This window comes from Capricornis sumatraensis, chromosome X (genome assembly GCF_032405125.1).
Source record: "Capricornis sumatraensis isolate serow.1 chromosome X, serow.2, whole genome shotgun sequence".
NCBI lineage: Eukaryota > Metazoa > Chordata > Mammalia > Artiodactyla > Bovidae > Capricornis > Capricornis sumatraensis.
The window spans coordinates 8,906,746-8,923,095 of NC_091092.1; the positions used below are offsets into that span (position 1 = coordinate 8,906,746).

The 16,350-nt window shown below is 45.6% G+C and overlaps 1 protein-coding gene and 1 non-coding gene across 2 annotated transcripts; one reads left to right on the forward strand and one right to left on the reverse strand.

The window, feature by feature from the left end:
- Positions 1 to 3,428: 3,428 nt before the first annotated feature.
- On the forward strand, positions 3,429 to 15,733 carry LOC138071073 (nuclear RNA export factor 2-like). The gene is made up of 20 exons (XM_068962494.1): positions 3,429 to 3,580; positions 4,024 to 4,174; positions 5,048 to 5,131; positions 5,243 to 5,347; positions 5,461 to 5,541; positions 5,683 to 5,752; positions 5,900 to 5,988; positions 6,108 to 6,215; positions 6,398 to 6,507; positions 9,076 to 9,112; positions 9,488 to 9,553; positions 9,639 to 9,694; positions 9,842 to 9,949; positions 10,151 to 10,209; positions 10,313 to 10,428; positions 10,558 to 10,600; positions 11,177 to 11,249; positions 11,789 to 11,971; positions 15,495 to 15,555; positions 15,689 to 15,733. Exons 1-20 carry the CDS (start codon positions 3,540 to 3,542, stop codon positions 15,731 to 15,733), a joined length of 1,686 nt encoding a protein of 561 aa, XP_068818595.1. The 5' UTR covers positions 3,429 to 3,539.
- On the reverse strand, positions 13,405 to 13,476 carry TRNAY-GUA (transfer RNA tyrosine (anticodon GUA)). The gene has a single exon. It is a non-coding gene; the product is annotated as a tRNA-Tyr (tRNA).
- Positions 15,734 to 16,350: the final 617 nt, after the last annotated feature.

Genomic DNA, 16,350 nt, shown 5'->3' on the forward strand with positions numbered 1-16,350 from the left:
GCTTGGTTTCAGTGTAGATATGAAGGCTTTTGGGTGGGCTTTTATCTATTAATGTTCCCTGGGCTTAGGAGTTCTATGATTGTCCAAAGTTCTGAAAGTGAGCCTTCTGCCTCAGGGTTTTTGTCCTCCTTTTAGACTAACATCAAGACTCATTTCAAAGAGATTGGTTTGCCTTTCTGGGTACCTGGAGTCCTCCACCAGCATTTAGAAGTTGTTGTGTGGAAGTTGCTCCACATGCAGGTTATCTTTTGATGTATTTGCGGGGGAGAAAGTGGTCTCCCCGTCCTATTCTTCTGCCATCTTGGGATTGACCTGCACTATTGTTTCTTGACTGCTTTCCCTTTGTTTCTGCATTCCCTCACCTCCCTAATTAGTAACTGCTTGAGTCTGTTCTTTGGAACTCAGGGAAGACTGAGGGGCCCAAAGCCTTTTTCTACAAACAAGAAACAGGGAAGACAGAGGGGCTTTTGTGCTTAGGAGGGCCCTGCAGGTTTCTATTCAGTTTCAACCCCCCCTTTTCTTGGATACTCCTCAGTCCTGAGGAGATCATGAGTGGGACGAGAGAGGGAATGAAGTTTTGGATAGAGAAGTTAGTCATAAACTTGGCAAGTGAACTTGGTTTTAGAGGGACTCAGGTTCAAGAGTTATCACCTGCAATCACTTGAATTGAAAGACCTTTGAAGTCAATGTGTCAGTGGGCCAAGCACCTGCTCTTTGGAGCTCAGAGGTCAATCCTTTCCCCATAGCATTGAGAAACATATTAGTGAGGGGGGCATCTTCATCTTTGAAGTATTCTGAAGTGGCTGACTTGACACAGATGAGATGGGAGACTCTGCCATTGACATGGTTACCCTCATTTCAGCGGGTATGATGGGGTCCTGGAATTGTAGGCCCAGGAGGAGCACTTAACCGCCTGCCTCAAGGTGAGCGCAGTTCATCTGATAAACAGCAAGACTGGAAGGGGAGTCACATTGGTTTGACCTCCAGATAGTTCAGTTGGTAAAGAATCCGCCTACAATGCAGGAGACCCCAGTTCAATTCTTGGTTTGGGAAGATCCGCTGGAGAAGGGATAGGCTACCCACTCCAGTATTCTTGGACTTCCCTTGTGGCTCAGGTGGTAAAGAATGCACCCACAATGCAGGAGACCTGGGTTCGATCCCTGGGTTGGAAAGACCCCCTAGAGAAGCGAAAGGCTACCAACTCCAGTATTCTGGCCTAGAGAATTCCATGGACTATACCCATGGGGTCACATAGAGTCAGACATGACTGAGCAACTTTCACTTTCAGTCTCTAAATGTAGCTAAGTGATCAATAGATCCCTTGGATCTTGAAATATCTCAACATACCCTTAAGTTGCATTTGATCCATGTATAAATAAATAAAATTTGAATAAATATTTATTTATAATAAGATATAGAAGAACATAAAAATAAGTAAATCAAGCTCTAGGTCTAGTGATTTGAGCTGTTGGTGAATGGTAATCCCTTACTCCATTCTCACATTTACCCAGAACACAATGAATGAGTGAACTACTGAGGAAGGACCCTACAGTGAAGTCACAAGGAACTATAGTAAATCTTCTTCCCAGGTTTAGCCAAAGGGATCGTCAGCCATTTACCACAGTTATTGTGCATTTGCTTTAAAGACACTCACTCTGAGCCAGAGCTCAGCAAACTTTTCCTGGAAAGGGCCAGATCACAAATATTTGAGGCTTTGTGGACCATTTTATCTGTTTTGTAACTACTTAACTCTGCTGTTGTAGGGTGGAAGCCTCCAGAGACAAGTATGACTATGTTCCAATAAAACCTTGTATGTGGACATTGACGTGTGGATTTCAATTAATTTTTGCATGTCAAGAATTATTACTTTTTTAACCATTCAAATATGTAAAAACCATTCTTAGTTTGCAGGCCCTAGAAGAACAGGCCAAAGATCAGGTTTGGCCCATGGGTTATAGTTTCTCAATCTCTGATTTAAGCTAATGGAATCACCAGGTCCCTAAAACAACAGAGTGGAAAGCTAGCAAAATGAGGCGGCATACATTTCTAGGATCTCTGGCAAACATGTTGTGTCCAGCTCTTTGTGACCTCATGAACTGTAGCCCACCAGACTCCTCTGTCCATGGAATTTTCCAGGCAAGCATACTGGAATGGGTTGCCAGTGCCTTCTCCAGGGGATGTTCTTGACCCAAGGATTGAACCTGTGTCTCTGCATTGTATGCAGATTCTTTACAGTCTGAGCCACTAGGAAAGACCATAAACCCAAAGCTGATACTTTTAACACAGTGACTTTCAACTGTGGTTGTACACTGCAGTCACATGGAGAATTTAGAAAATGTGGATGCCTTTAATTATTTTGAGTATAGCTTGGTGCTGGTTATATTCTCAATCTCCCCAAGTACCTCTACTGTGTAAACAAGGTTGAGAGCCAGAACCCATACAGTGGGATATTACACAGCAATGCAAAAGGCAAGAACATAACTGGATTTCAGAAACATTATGCTGTATTTAAAAAGCCAGATGGAAAGGTATACAGTATGTATGATTCCATTTACAAGAAATTCTACTTCTAGGATCTCTGGCAAGCAAAACTACTATACAGAAACTGTGAGCAGATAAAGGTTTATATGGAGCTGGGAGAGGAAAAGATTAACTGGGAACAATTTGGAGTGTGGTATATGCTTTATATCTTGATTGAGGTGGTGTTTAGCTTTAATCCTTGACTTTTACGTATTATTATAAGTAATTTGAGATCAGGAGAAGTTGGGTGAACTGTCCAGAGTGATGTAGTTTAATAATCAGAGAGAAGACAGGTGGATCTAATTATCAATAATTGTTTCTATTATGTTATGTAATGAGTCAATAGTAATAGTGCTTCTCCCCAAGAACCTGGTAAAACTCTGACCTAACTTTTTTTATACAAGTAAAGCATGGACATGAAAGTATAACTATTCTGTATTCCAAACACCTGCATTCCAAACCTCTCCTCTTCCTCATCCTGCTTCTCCTCAATTTCTCCCATGATAGTGCCATTTCTCAGATAATGCTTCCTTGAGGGCTCAGCAGATAAAGAAACTGCCTGCAATGCAGGAGACTCAGGTTTGATCTCTGGGTCAGGAAGATCCGCTGGAGGAGGAAATGGCATCCATTCCAGTATTCTTACCTGAGAGATCCCATGGACAGAGGAGCCTGGTGGGCTACTAGGTCGTAAAGAGTCAGACAGGACTGAGGGACTAAGTATGCGTCTGAACTGGCAGAAGAGCTTCCTTTTGGGGTGTGTGGGATTCAACCCTTAGGCCAGGTTGGCATTTTGCTTGCCTGTTAGCCTAAGACATTGTACATGGTGAGTGGGCCACTGATGTGTGTTCAAACTTGTATTTTTGTTCCACTTTTCAGAATACAGAGGTGATGATAGTTCACCTGAAGGAAGAAATGAAGGTTGGAGTTCTTTCCAAGATCATTTTGACAAGAGGAGCCCTCGTTATGAAGATGATGGATATAAGACTCAGCCTTCACACCACTGTGATGATGATGGAAGTATGGTGATGAGGAATGTCCGTGAGGGCCCTAAAGAAAGACAGTAAGTGACCGGGCAGCAGGGTTTGCACACAGCAGCCCCTGGGACAGTGCAGCTCTCCCTGTGGACTTCTTTTCGCTCTCTCACTATAAAACTGAAGTATGCTAGAAGTGGAATAATGGTTGTGCAACCCTAATTGTGGAGTTTTCCCTGGTGATCAGTGGTAAAGAATCCACCTGCCAATGCAGTAGACGAGGGTTCAATCACTGGGTCAGGAAGATCCCCTGGGGAAGGAAATGGCAACCCATTCCGTTATTCTTCCCTGGGAAATCCCATGAACAGAGGAGCCGTGGTGGGCTACAGTCCATGGGGTTGCTAAGAGTCAGACACAATTTAGTGACTAAACAACAATGATCCAAACTGTAGTGCTGATGTCAAAAAGACGAGTGTGTACAGAAGACTTTCTTAGCACTTATGACCACTGACCCTTCTTCTCTCCATTTCAGCTCTCCCTATTCCTTCCAAAGCAACAGGAGAGTGAGATGGCACAGAGAAGGCAATATCCATGTTACTGTGTGGGGAAATGGAAAACCTGTGATGAGAGAAATGAGGGAGAACCCACAAGATGGTGGCCAAGGGAGCTGGTTTCAGGTCACAGTGAGTATCCTGAAAAAAGTATGGAAAGCAAAGGAAAGAAAAGTCAGGAGGAGTTATGTTGGTCTCATGTTGAGATGCTAGTTTGTTTTGCTGGGGACAGTTTGTAACCTGACCATTTTATTGCTTAGTTAACAGTCTTGTTCATCTAAGGGCAAATTCAGAGAAGCAATATAAAGGGAACAGATCGACTGTAAGGAGAACGTTGGAGACTATCTCAAGGCAAAGACATGAACTACTGACTAGGATATGGAGCAGCTCTGCACTAGAGGTCTCAGTTTGGCTAGCTGAGTGTGGGATATGGCGGGGCCGAGTCTCTGGAGACCTCGTCTGAGGGGCAAGCAGTATCTGCACTAGGTGGAACTTTATTAAAGAAAGATCATCTCTAACACCTTGATTAATTGGCAAAGAGCTTTGATCGGAGAAGGCAATGGCACCCCACTCTAGTACTCTTGCCTGGAAAATCCCATGGATGGAGGAGCCTGGTGGGCTGCAGTCCATGGGGTCGCTGAGAGTCGGGCATGACTGAGTGACTTCACTTTCATTTTTATGCATTAGAGAAGGAAATGGCAACCCACTCCGGTGTTCTTGCCTGGAGAATCCCAGGGATGGGGGAGCCTGGTGGGCTGCCGTCTATGGGGTCGCACAGAGTTGGACACGACTGAAGTGACTTAGCAGCTTAGCAGAGCTTTGACTGGAGAGGAGTATTTTAGAAATCCATATTATGCACAAACATAAGAAATCATACCAGTGGTCCCTTCTTTAGGTGCCCTTTCAAGCTCAGTAGAAGACTGGAAAAGAACAGGAAAAAGTTTGTTCTCCAGGCTAAATTCCCTCTCATCTGTCCTCTGTCCCAACCCCTCTTTTCATCCTTAGATTCCTCATGGGATAAAGTATGACAAGATATGGCTAATGAACTCAATCCAGAGCCTTTGCAGTGTCTACTTTACTCCAGTGGATGTAAGAGAGGATGCTGAAGCCAGATGGGTGGGCACAGGGAAGGGGGAGAGATCTGGTATAGCAGGGTCTGCTGGCCCCTGATACTATTGCTGTTGCATTGAATCCCTGTAGTTCCACTATGTGAAAAATGGGGCTCGATTCTTTGTCCAGAAAGCTAGCACTGCCTCTGCCTTGATGGATGTCAGCTACAAGATCTATGATGAGAAGAACCGAAAGGTGTGTGTCCACAACATTGCCTATAATGCATCCTGGGACAGGAGGACGGGCCTGGGGCTAGTCGTCGTCTTTGGAACTAGAGTTGCTGCTTACCCCACCTCTTCTTCCTGTAGATACCTATCTTTGTCAACCCCTCTGCTGTTCCCTACTCTGTGCGTAATAAGTTGGGACCAGAAAAAATGGAGAAGCTAAAGGTAATGCCAACTCAAGGCATGCTGTATGCCAACACTCACCACTGTCTCTTCTTCCCCCAGCCCCCCATCCCTCTCACCCCCAATTTCCCTGCCACCACCATAGTCTCAAGAGTGGCTCTCTCCCTCTCTCTGTCTCTGCAGCTGGCGTTTAACAAACGATTTGATGTCTCCCAGCAATCTCTTGACCTCCAGAAGCTCCGCTTTGACCCAAGTATGGCTGACAGTAGTAATTTGAGGGAGGGTGCGGGCAGAGGGGTTCTTCCTAGAGGGAGACTTGGGGATGGTAATGTGGTGAGGGGCTGATTGTGGGCCTAGACCCCACTTGCTGTTCTGATTCCCTCCCCTCTCCTTCCTGAAGACTTGGTGGGCCATGATATTGAGATGATTCTGAATCGAAGAAACTGCATGGCTGCTGCCCTGCAGATCATCAGGAAGAACTTCCCTGAGGTGAGGCTGAAAGGCCAGCTCTGATATTATGGTAGGAGGTGGAAGAGACGGGGTGGAGGACAGATTTGTCTCCAAGATCCAGGATAGGAATCTTCACTCTAACTCCTCTTCACCCAAAGCTATTGTGCTTGAACCTGAGCTGCAATAAACTGTACCACCTGGACGGCCTGTCTGACATTGTGCACATGGTCCCCACGATCAAGATCCTGGACCTCTCCAAAAATGAGGTGAGCAGAGGGAGTCAGATCAAAGTTGGGATGAGAGTAGGGGGCTTGTTGTGGTCATCAGAGTGATGACAGGAGGCAGATGAGGGCACCTGAGGGGTGAGGGGTGGAGGCTGGGCTGCAGGGGCCTGGTTGTTTCTCTTGCCCTGGGATTCCTTTTCCAACTTCCTCTCCATATTTCTCAGCTGAACTCTATGTTGGAGTTGAACAAGATGAAGGGGCTGAAGCTTGAAGAGCTGTGGCTGCAAGGGAACCCACTGTGTGACAGCTTTCCAGACCAGTCCACCTACTTAAGGTCTGTGTGAGACCATCCTGTCACCCTTCATGGTGACCTTCACCCATGGGGGCCTAAACTATTACTGACAGTACCTCTTTGCCAAAGGTGGCAGCCCTGGTCTCCTGGGAGGATCATAGGCTCTGCCTTCTCTTTTCTGTCTTCCTTCAGTTCAGTTCAGTTCAGTCGCTCAGTCATGTCCGACTCTTTGCAACCCCATGGACTGCAGCACGCCAGGCCTCCCTGACCATCACCAACTCCCAGAGTTTACTCAAACTCATGCCCATTGAGTTGGTGATGCCATCTAACCATCCCATCCTCTGTCGTCCCCTTCTCCTCTTGCCTTCAATCTTTCCCAGCATCAGGGTCTTTTGCAGTGAGTCAGCTCTTCACATCAGGTGGCCAAAGCATTGGAGTTTCAGCTTCAGCATCAGTCCTTCCAATGAATATTCAGGACTCATCTCCTTTAGGATGGACTGGTTGGATCTCCTTGCAGTCTAAGGGACACTCAAGAGTCTTCTCCAACATCACAGTTCAAAAGCATCAATTCTTTGGTGCTCAGCTTTCTTCACAGTCCAACTCTCACATCCATACATGACCACTGGAAAAACCATAGCCTTGACTAGATGGACCTTTGTTGGCAAAGTAATGTCTCTGCTTTTTAATATGCTGTCAAGGTTGGTCATAACTTTTCTTTCAAGGAGTAAGTGTCTTTTTATTTCATGGCTGCAGTCACCATCTGTGGTGATTTTGGAGCCCCCCAAAATAAAGTCTGCCCCTGTTTCCCCATCTATTTGCCATGAAGTGATGGGACCGGATGCCATTATTTTAGTTTTCTGAATGTTGAGCTTTAAGCCAATTTTTTCACTCTCCTCTTTCACTTCCATCAAGATACTCTTTAGTTCTTCTTCACTTTCTGCCATAAGGGTGGTGTCATCTGCATATCTGAGGTTATTGTGGCCCTTACCTGTGAGGAATTTCCTTCCTCTGACCTGCTTACCTCTTCAGGTCTCAGAAGTCTGCTTCTGGTTCCCTGCCCCTAGCATTCTCCACCAGGGCCTCCCAAGAGCATGGTTCAGGAATCAGGGCTCCTCTCCCTCACCGAGACCAGGAGTGACCAGACTTGACCCTACTGCTGGGCCCTGGACTGAGAAGGGTCTTCCAGGTCCGGGCCTCATGCTGAGACGGGCCTTCCTTCTCCATGCTGAGACGGGGCTTCCCTCCTCCATTCAGAGAGGGTCCTTCTCCCCCTACCTCCAAAAGGGTTCCCCTCCTCTTCCATGTTTACACAGGGGTTTTCCTGCCCAGTGCTGGGGGCTGAGGTCCTGGGTGGCTGCTATCATGACATCCGTTCCCCTGGCCCAAAGCCAGGGGCTGGATCCTTCTTAGGAAAAAGCAGGGTTCCTTGAGTCAAGGGGCCAGAAGTTGGCCACTGCCAGTGTGCAGAGAGCTTCCCGAGGCAGGAGAGGAAGGCGGGGGGCAGAGGAGTTAGAGGAGACTGCAGGACAGTCCCCTCGGGGGACACCGCCTCTCCCTCCCTGCACACGTCACATCATCCTGCCTGTCCTCCAGAGGAACCCTCGGTAGCCTGAGACACGTGTGATTCCTCAGAGAAAGATCCAACTCAGACAGCTGCAGGGGCCATTGGGATAGAAAGTGGTGATCATAAGGGCGGGCCAAAGACCGGCAGCCCCACACTGAACTGGGACCTGGCCCTTTAAGATCTACCCCCACGGCTACTCCGTTTCCCATGCCCAGGTCTACTGAGCTCACACAGGTGTCCGAGCTTCAAGAAGCATCCAGTGGGCCCCAGCCCAACATGTGCAGAGTTGCCATTCCTACCTGGGGGCCTGGGCTGTTCCGGGGCAGGGGAAGGGAAGGGCTGCAGCAGGGGCTCTGCTTCCTCTTTCTTCTCTATTCTCCCCCGACCCCCACCATGGTAGAGCTTCCTTCCCTTCCCTTTGCTTTCTCTCTCTCCCGTGTCTCTGAGCCCTTGTTTCTCCCCTCCTCCCTCCACTCTCCTTCTGTCTTCATGCCTCTCTCTCCCTCCTGAGCGCCACCTCACTCACCTCCCTGCCACAGCCTCCTGGGCCATCCCTGAGGTGCGACCTGACTTGGCAGAGTGCTGGATGCCCAGTGAGGTAGCAAAGCCCCAGGCTCCCATCCTCCCATTCCCTCTTCTCTCCACAGCCTTCACTGGGCCCTGGAGGAAGGAAGGCCGCAGGGAGAGGAAGGCCTGCAGACTGGATTTGAAGTGCTCATCCTTGAGGCACAGAAGGGAGTCAGGACAGTCTAGGTGGGAGCTACTCAGGGGAGAGGAGAGGGAGAAGGAGAGGAGGAAGGAATGCTAACCTTAAGGCACTCAGAAAGATGAGGAGATGGTGCCTTTCAATCAGATGAGAGATACTCAGTGCTCAACAGGGAAGTGAACCCCAAATCCTCAAAGTCGGAGGTTGAGGTGGGTACAAGGGGCTGCTGAATGGGCAAGAACACCCCAATCTCTGTTTATCGTGTTAATGTTTTAACTCAAATTAGCCATTACAACCTTGAACTATCAATCACCTCTTCTCTATTTTTGGTTTTGGACAGTGCCATCATAGAATGTTTCCCAAAGTTACTGCGCCTGGTAAGTTCCTATGTAAATCATTGTATCTTACTAACATTTCAGACCTCCTACACTCAAGCCCTTTGGGTCTTGGCTAGATTATGTGTTGGCATCAGACCCTTGACCACTTTAGGGGATATGGAGTCCTAAAAATGACATGGATATGCTCACTGGAAAATATCCATAAACACATACACAGACACATAAAAGTTGCATATAATACTAGAGACCTCTAAGACATCATGATGAAGACACCCACTGTAAGCTTGCCTATGGACTTTCTAGGACCCTTTTGCAACTTACCTCCCATCCCCTGCGTCCTGGGATCCTCCTTTTCCCTGATCATCCGGGGTCACCCCCCAGTCTCCACTCCTGACTGCCTCTTCCATTCTCCAGGATGGCCAGGAGTTACCTTCACCAGTCATTGCCAGTCACACTCCCTGTGCAACGAAGCCCAGCAAGGTGAGGAAGAGGGTCAAAGAATATTTGGGGCTATTGCAGGTGACGGTTTATCCACTGCATAGTCTCAAATGCCTTTTGATTCCAGGAAACCTGTAAAGAATCTGACACACTGAAGAATATGATCCTTCAATTCCTGAAGCAGTTAAGTTTACTTGGACTTGGGACCATGAGGAATAGAGAGGGCTGAGACTGGGTCAGGCCACCAAACTGCAGGTCTCCTCGCAGAGACTTTCAAGTCCCCTCTGGGGTTCGGATCACTGACAGCCTGTCCTCATTGCTGTTCCACAGATATTACTTGATCTATGACTCTGGAAACCGATCTGGTCTCCTCAGTGCTTACCACCACAAGGCCTGCTTCTCCCTGACCATTCCATTCCACTCTGAGGATCTGGCCCTGTGAGTATCGCTGCCCGAACTCGTCCCTCAGGCTGTGTGGCTCCCCAGCAGAGGAGGGAGCAGTGGGGCATCTGGGGGAAGAGGGCTACACACACTTACTTTCTTCAAGTTCTTCAGTTCTTCTTCAAGAACTGACACAAGCCAGTCCTCGCTAACATCCCTGCTGGCTGGACCACCACCCACTGTCCCTCTGTCTCCTAGAAGCAGCTTATGTGCGTACTTCAAGAACAGCAGGAATATGAAGAAGGTCAAGGACCCCAGTGAGTGTGGTGGGAAGGCTGGGTGGGAAGGGTGGTGAGGGAGCCAGTCATAGGGTCCAGGGCGTGGCAACCCCGACTTTTGCTTTCTTCCCCTCCTGTACAGACCTGCGTGTCCAGCTGTTGAAGCACACAAATAGTGACATCGTGCGTGCCCTCTGTGTGTTGCCCCAAACTCAGCATGACTTCAGCTCCTTCCTGGTGGACATGTGGTTCCAGACAGTGAGTGTTTGTTTCTTCCCTTGGTGGGGCGGCAGTGGTGGGGGGAGCCTGTAGGGGGATGGTCAGGCAGGAAGCCACAGGTGCGGAAGAGGTTGACGGGGTGACATTACCTGGGCTCTTCCTTTTCAGGGCACGCTGCTCTGCTTCTCTGTCAATGGGGTGTTCAAGGAAGGTAAGTGTGTGTAGCCCTCTTCCCCCAGATGCCCCACTGCTCCCTCCTCTGGCTAGGCTCCCCCCTCAAGAGCCCTTCCAGCTTCTCTCCCCTCCCCTCGACTCCCCTCCCCTTCACTCCCCTTCCCTTCCCTTCCCTTCCCTCCCTGTTTTTCCCTCCCTTCCCCTCCCTTCCCCTCTGTGTCTTCCAGCCCTCAGTCTTCCCACAGACAACCCAGATCTGAACTGCGTCCATGTCTGCCTTCCTGCCCTGGGCATTACGGACATAGGCTGTGGAGTTTGGTGGCTCCCATCTCAGATCCTTACACTGAGAACTTGGGCCATTACTTAACCTTACACTTTCCTCATTTGTAAAATGGGGTCATAATATCCACCTCTTTGGCAGCTGTGAAAAACGCTTCCCATGAACTTGTGAAGTGGTTGCCGTGGGGACATGTCACTGGGAGCAGACAGCTCCTACAGTTGCCCTCCCCATTCCCAACACCCTGGCTCCCCAAGTGAACAGCTGTCCCCTCAGCATGAGAGCCTGTAAACATGTGGGGCTCTAAGAGCTATTGTTTGTTGTTTGTTGTTAAAGTGGAAGGAGGGTCTCAGGACTGTGTGCGTGCTTTCACCCGGACCTTCATCATTACCCCTGCCAGCTCTTCAAGGTGAGAGCCGTGTTGTGGGCAGAATGACCCATCCAGCGTGGTTTTGGGGTCCTGGACATGTGGTGGTGCAGACCTTAGGCTGACTCAGTATTGTGGAAAGCCAGCAGGGAGCCCCAAGGAGCAGTCTAGCCTAGTGGTTAGGAAGAGCATGGACTCTGGAATCAGCACATGGGTTGTCTCCCTGACTCAACACTCTCTGTGTGACCTTGGTCAAGTCACATGACCTCTCCGTGACTCAGTGTCTTCGGAAAATGGGGACCAGACTGTACACTCCTGTACTGTAGTATACTGGGCTGCTGTTCAGGGTAGATGTGAAGTTGTCCCTGGGTTGGGGATCAGGCTATCCACTGAGCGAAGCTGGTAGACAATCTCTCTGAAGGTGGGCTCCGTACAAGGGGCAGAGGAACCAGTCAAGGAGCCTGGGGACAGACACAGGAGGGGGATGGAAGGAATCTGGTTGCTGAGTGGCGTTCGCAGCAGTCGGATTGGGGGTGCTGTTGTCCATCCATCAGTTGTCTAAATGTGCATTTTTCCTCCAGTCTTTGTATAGTGAATGACGAGCTGTTTCTGATGGAAGCTAGCCCTAAAAACACCCAGAGTGCACTCTCCGTCCCAGTGCCCACACCGTCCACCAGCTCTGTGGCCACTTTATCCGAGGAGCAGCAGCAAATGGTACAAGCCTTCTCCACTCAGTCTGGGATGAACTGTCAGTGGTCTCAGAAGTGAGTATTGTGTGTGCATGAAGATAAGGGTGAGCTGCGAGAATGATGGAATTAATAATGGGAACACAGAGGCAATTTGGAAAATAAGTATTTGGATATTTTGCTTGCAAAAAAAGTAAGCTCGTGAAAAAGGTAAACAAATTTTATGATTATATATGTAAAGCATTTTAAAAACAGTACATGCTCATATGACATGATATTTTATATGGAAAATGCTAAGAAATTCACTAAGAAACTGTAAGAATACATAAACAAGTTCAGTAAAATTTCAGGATATAAGGTCAGTATACAAAAATCATTTATATTTCTATGCACTAAAAATGAAAAAATCCTGAATTGAAATAAAGAAAACAATTTGATTTATAGTAGTATCAGAAAGAATAAATGCTTAGAGCAAAACGTAACTAAAGAAGTAAAAAAACTACCTTAAAATCTTTAAAACATTGTTGGAGTAAATGAAAGAAAATCTAAAAAAAAACTCAGAAGGATATTCTGTGTTCATGTTGAAAGACTTAATATTGTTAAGATTGTTGTGCTATTCAAAGTGATCTACAGTCTATACCATAGCAAAAATCCCTGTTGGCTCCTTTCCAGAAATTGATTAAATGATCCTCAATTTTCACATGAAGTGCATGAACTCAGAATAGTCAAAACAATATTGAAAGGGGATAATGTTGAGGACTCACAAGTCCTGGACGTCACAATTTCTAAACTTACTGCAAAGATAGTATAATCAAGGCTGCATGGCACTGACATTTGATAGATCAGTGCAATAGAATTGAGAGTCCTGATATAAACCCTGACATTTGTAGCTGATTAATTTTTAGTGGGTGCCAAATTAATTAATGGAGGAAAAAAAATAGTCTCTTTGACAGATGGTGCTGGGACACATGAGTATTCACATGCCAAAAAAAAAGAATTGTGTCCCCTATCACAGACCATATACAAATATTGACTCAAAATGGATCAAAGACCTAATATAAAATCAACAAGTGTAAAAACTCTTGCTGACTTTCACTTAGTATGATAATCTCTAGGTCCATCCATGTGGCTGCAAATGGTATTATTTCATTCTTTTTTATGACTGAGTAACATTCCATTGTATACATGTACCATATCTTCTTTACTCATTTCTCTGACAATGGACATTTATGCTGCTTCCATGGCTTGTCTAATGTGAATAGTGCTGCTGTGAACATTGGGATGTGTGTATCTCTTTGAATTATGGTTTTTCCCTGGATATATGCCCAAGAACAGGATTGCTGAATCATATGATAGTTCTATATTTAGTTTTCAAAGGAACCTTCGTGAAAAGTGAAACTGAAGGTCACTCAGTCGTGTCCAACTCCTTGCGACCCCATGGACTATACAGTCCATGGAATTCTCTAGGCCAGAATACTGGAGTGAGTAGCCTTCCCCTTCTCCAGAGGATCTTCCCAACCCAGGGATCGAACCTGGGTCTCCTGCATTACAGGCAGATTCTTTACCAGCTGAGCTACCAGGGAAGGCTGTACTGTTGTCCATATTGGTTGTACCAGTTTACATTTCCACCAACAGTGTAGGAGGGTTCCCTTTTCCCCACATCCTCTCTAGCATTTATTGTTCATAGATTTTTTTAATGCTAGCCATTCTGGCTGGCATGAGGTATACCTCACTGTCATTCTGATTTGCATTTCTCTAATAGTGATGTTGAGCATCTTTTCATGTGTTTTTTGGCTTTCTGTATATAATCTTTGGGGAAACGTCTATTTAGATCTTCTTCCCATTTTTTGGTTGGGTAAGTAAAGTAAATCAGACAGAGAAAGACAAATATCATATGATATCACTTACATGTGAAATCTAATAAAAATAATACAAATGAACTTATTTACAAAACAGAAATAGACACATCTTGAAATAAATTTATGGTTACCAAAGGGAAAGTGTGGGGAGAAATGATAAATTAGGAGATTGGGATTAATATCTACACACTGCTATATATAAAATAGATAACTAATAAAGACTGACTATATAACACAGGGAACTCTACTCAATGTTCTGTAATAACCTATGTGGGAAAATAATCTGAAAAAGAATATATATATATATATATATATATATATGTATATAAACTCACTTTGTTATATACCTGAAACTAACATAACATTGTAAGTCAATTATACTCCAATAAAAATTGTAAAAAGCACTTAGAAGAAAACATAGGTGTATATCTTCATGATCTTGAATCAGACACCAGTTTCTTATATGTGACACCAAAAACACAAGCAGCCAAAGAAACAAATAAATTGCACTTCATCAAAAATAAAAACTTTTGTGCATCAAAGGACACTATCAAGAAAGTGAACATACCACCCACAAAATAGGAGAAAATATTTGCAAATCTCATATCTGATAAGCGCCACTGTCTAGAATATTGAAGGATTTTACAAGTCAACAATCAAAACATAAATACCAATTTAAAAATGGAGAAAGGATTTGAATAGATATTTCTCTAAATATGGTATACAAATGACCGACAAGCACATGAAAACATGCTCAACATCATTAATCATTAGGAAAATACAAATCAAAATAACCACTCACTTCGCATCCACTAAGATGGCTTTAATCAATGAAACAAAAGATAAGCATAGGTGAAGGTGTGGAGAAGTTAGAATGCTCATATATTAGAGGTATATGGAACACTCACTTCGGGAAAACATTTGGAAGTTCCTGAAAATGTTAAAATGGAGTTACCATATTACCCGGTAATCCCACTCCTAAGTATCTACCGGGAGAAATGAAAGCATATGTTCACTCTAAAATTTATTCAGGAATAGCATTATTCGTAATAGCCAAAACATGGAAACAACTGATGAATGGATGAATAAAATGGGTGCATCCATATAAGAGAGTATTATTCAGTCATAAAAAAGAATACAGTTCTGATACTTGTCATGACAGGGATGAACCTTGAAAACATGATGCTAAGTGAAAGAAGCCAGTCACAAGAAGTCAGATATTGTAGGAAACGCCCATAATTGGCAAATCCGCAGGGACCAAAAGCATATTAGTGGTTTCCAGGGGAAGGGGAGGAATAGAGAGGGATCATTAATGGTTAAGGAGTTTCTTTTTGAGGTGTTAAAATGATTCTGGAGTTAGATGTTATAGGTGCACAATCTTTTGACTAATAAAAAGCACTGACTTGTATACTTTAAAATGATGTGTGATTATATAAAAAACAGTTGGAAACTAGTACTTTATGATTTTTCACTTGTCATTTTCTTGAAGATCTTGATCAGTATATGTTGAATTCCCTTGTTCTTTTGCACAGCTCTGTTTTTCTGTTTTGAACTCTGGTGGGCATGAATGCTAGTGACAGACGATTTGGTTTTCACTGGTCTTTCTTCATCATTACACAGAGTGTTCACACTGGTCCATGTGTCCCGGCAAGCAAGTGGCATGGGTCTAGTGGTGGCACTGCACTGTCAGCGTGTCTGTCCTGTGGTACTAATGGAGAGCACCTGTTCTTCTCCCACTGCAGGTGCCTTCAGGACAATGAATGGAACTACACCAGAGCTGGTCAAGTCTTCTGTATGTTCAAGGTGAGGCCTGGGAATCAAGTAGATTAAAGATAAACATTTCTGGGCCTTTGAGGAGGCCAAGAAAGTGGAGGCTGGTGGCCTGGGAATGGAACTTGGGGACTGGCTTTTTAACATCCCAACTCCTTCCCTCCAGACCGAGGGCAAGATCCCAGAGGAAGCCTTCAAAGAAATCCCGTAAAAGGAGCCCTTGGATGTTGTCTTTGGCTTCATCCACATCGTCTTTTTCTCTGTAGCCTCAGGCCACGCCCGTGACTGGGGTTGGAGACTGACCAAGAAGCCAAAGTTACATTATAGGCCAGTTAACATATCCTGAAGATCAGTCATTCTGCATATTTCCCTCACTCATTACTGCTGTGTTTGTTTTCATAATAAAGAGTGATGTTACAGGTTATATGTTATGTGTCCCACATTACTCTTCCCTGCCCCAGTCATGAGCCAATGGGTCCAGGCCTGAAAAGTCTTGCCCTCCTCCCTGACCCACATTCCCCTTGGTAGTCCCTGGCAGATACATCAGGCTTGATGTCAATAAATGATGATGAGAGGAGACATGATATGCTTCCAGGCATTGGTTTTTGGAGGTAGTGTGACCCAGATGCTCTTCCTAGAGATTCTCAGAAGCAGGCATGTGACCTGGAACAACAGAGGCTTTGCAAGGGATGCCGACTGGCTAGTAAGGGCAGTGGAAAGAAGGAAAGAGGATGGGGACATACATGTTTTACTTCTTATTCCTAATTACTTCCAAAGACCATATTATGAACAGTTTCAAGATTTTCATACAGATGAATGAGAAATCTT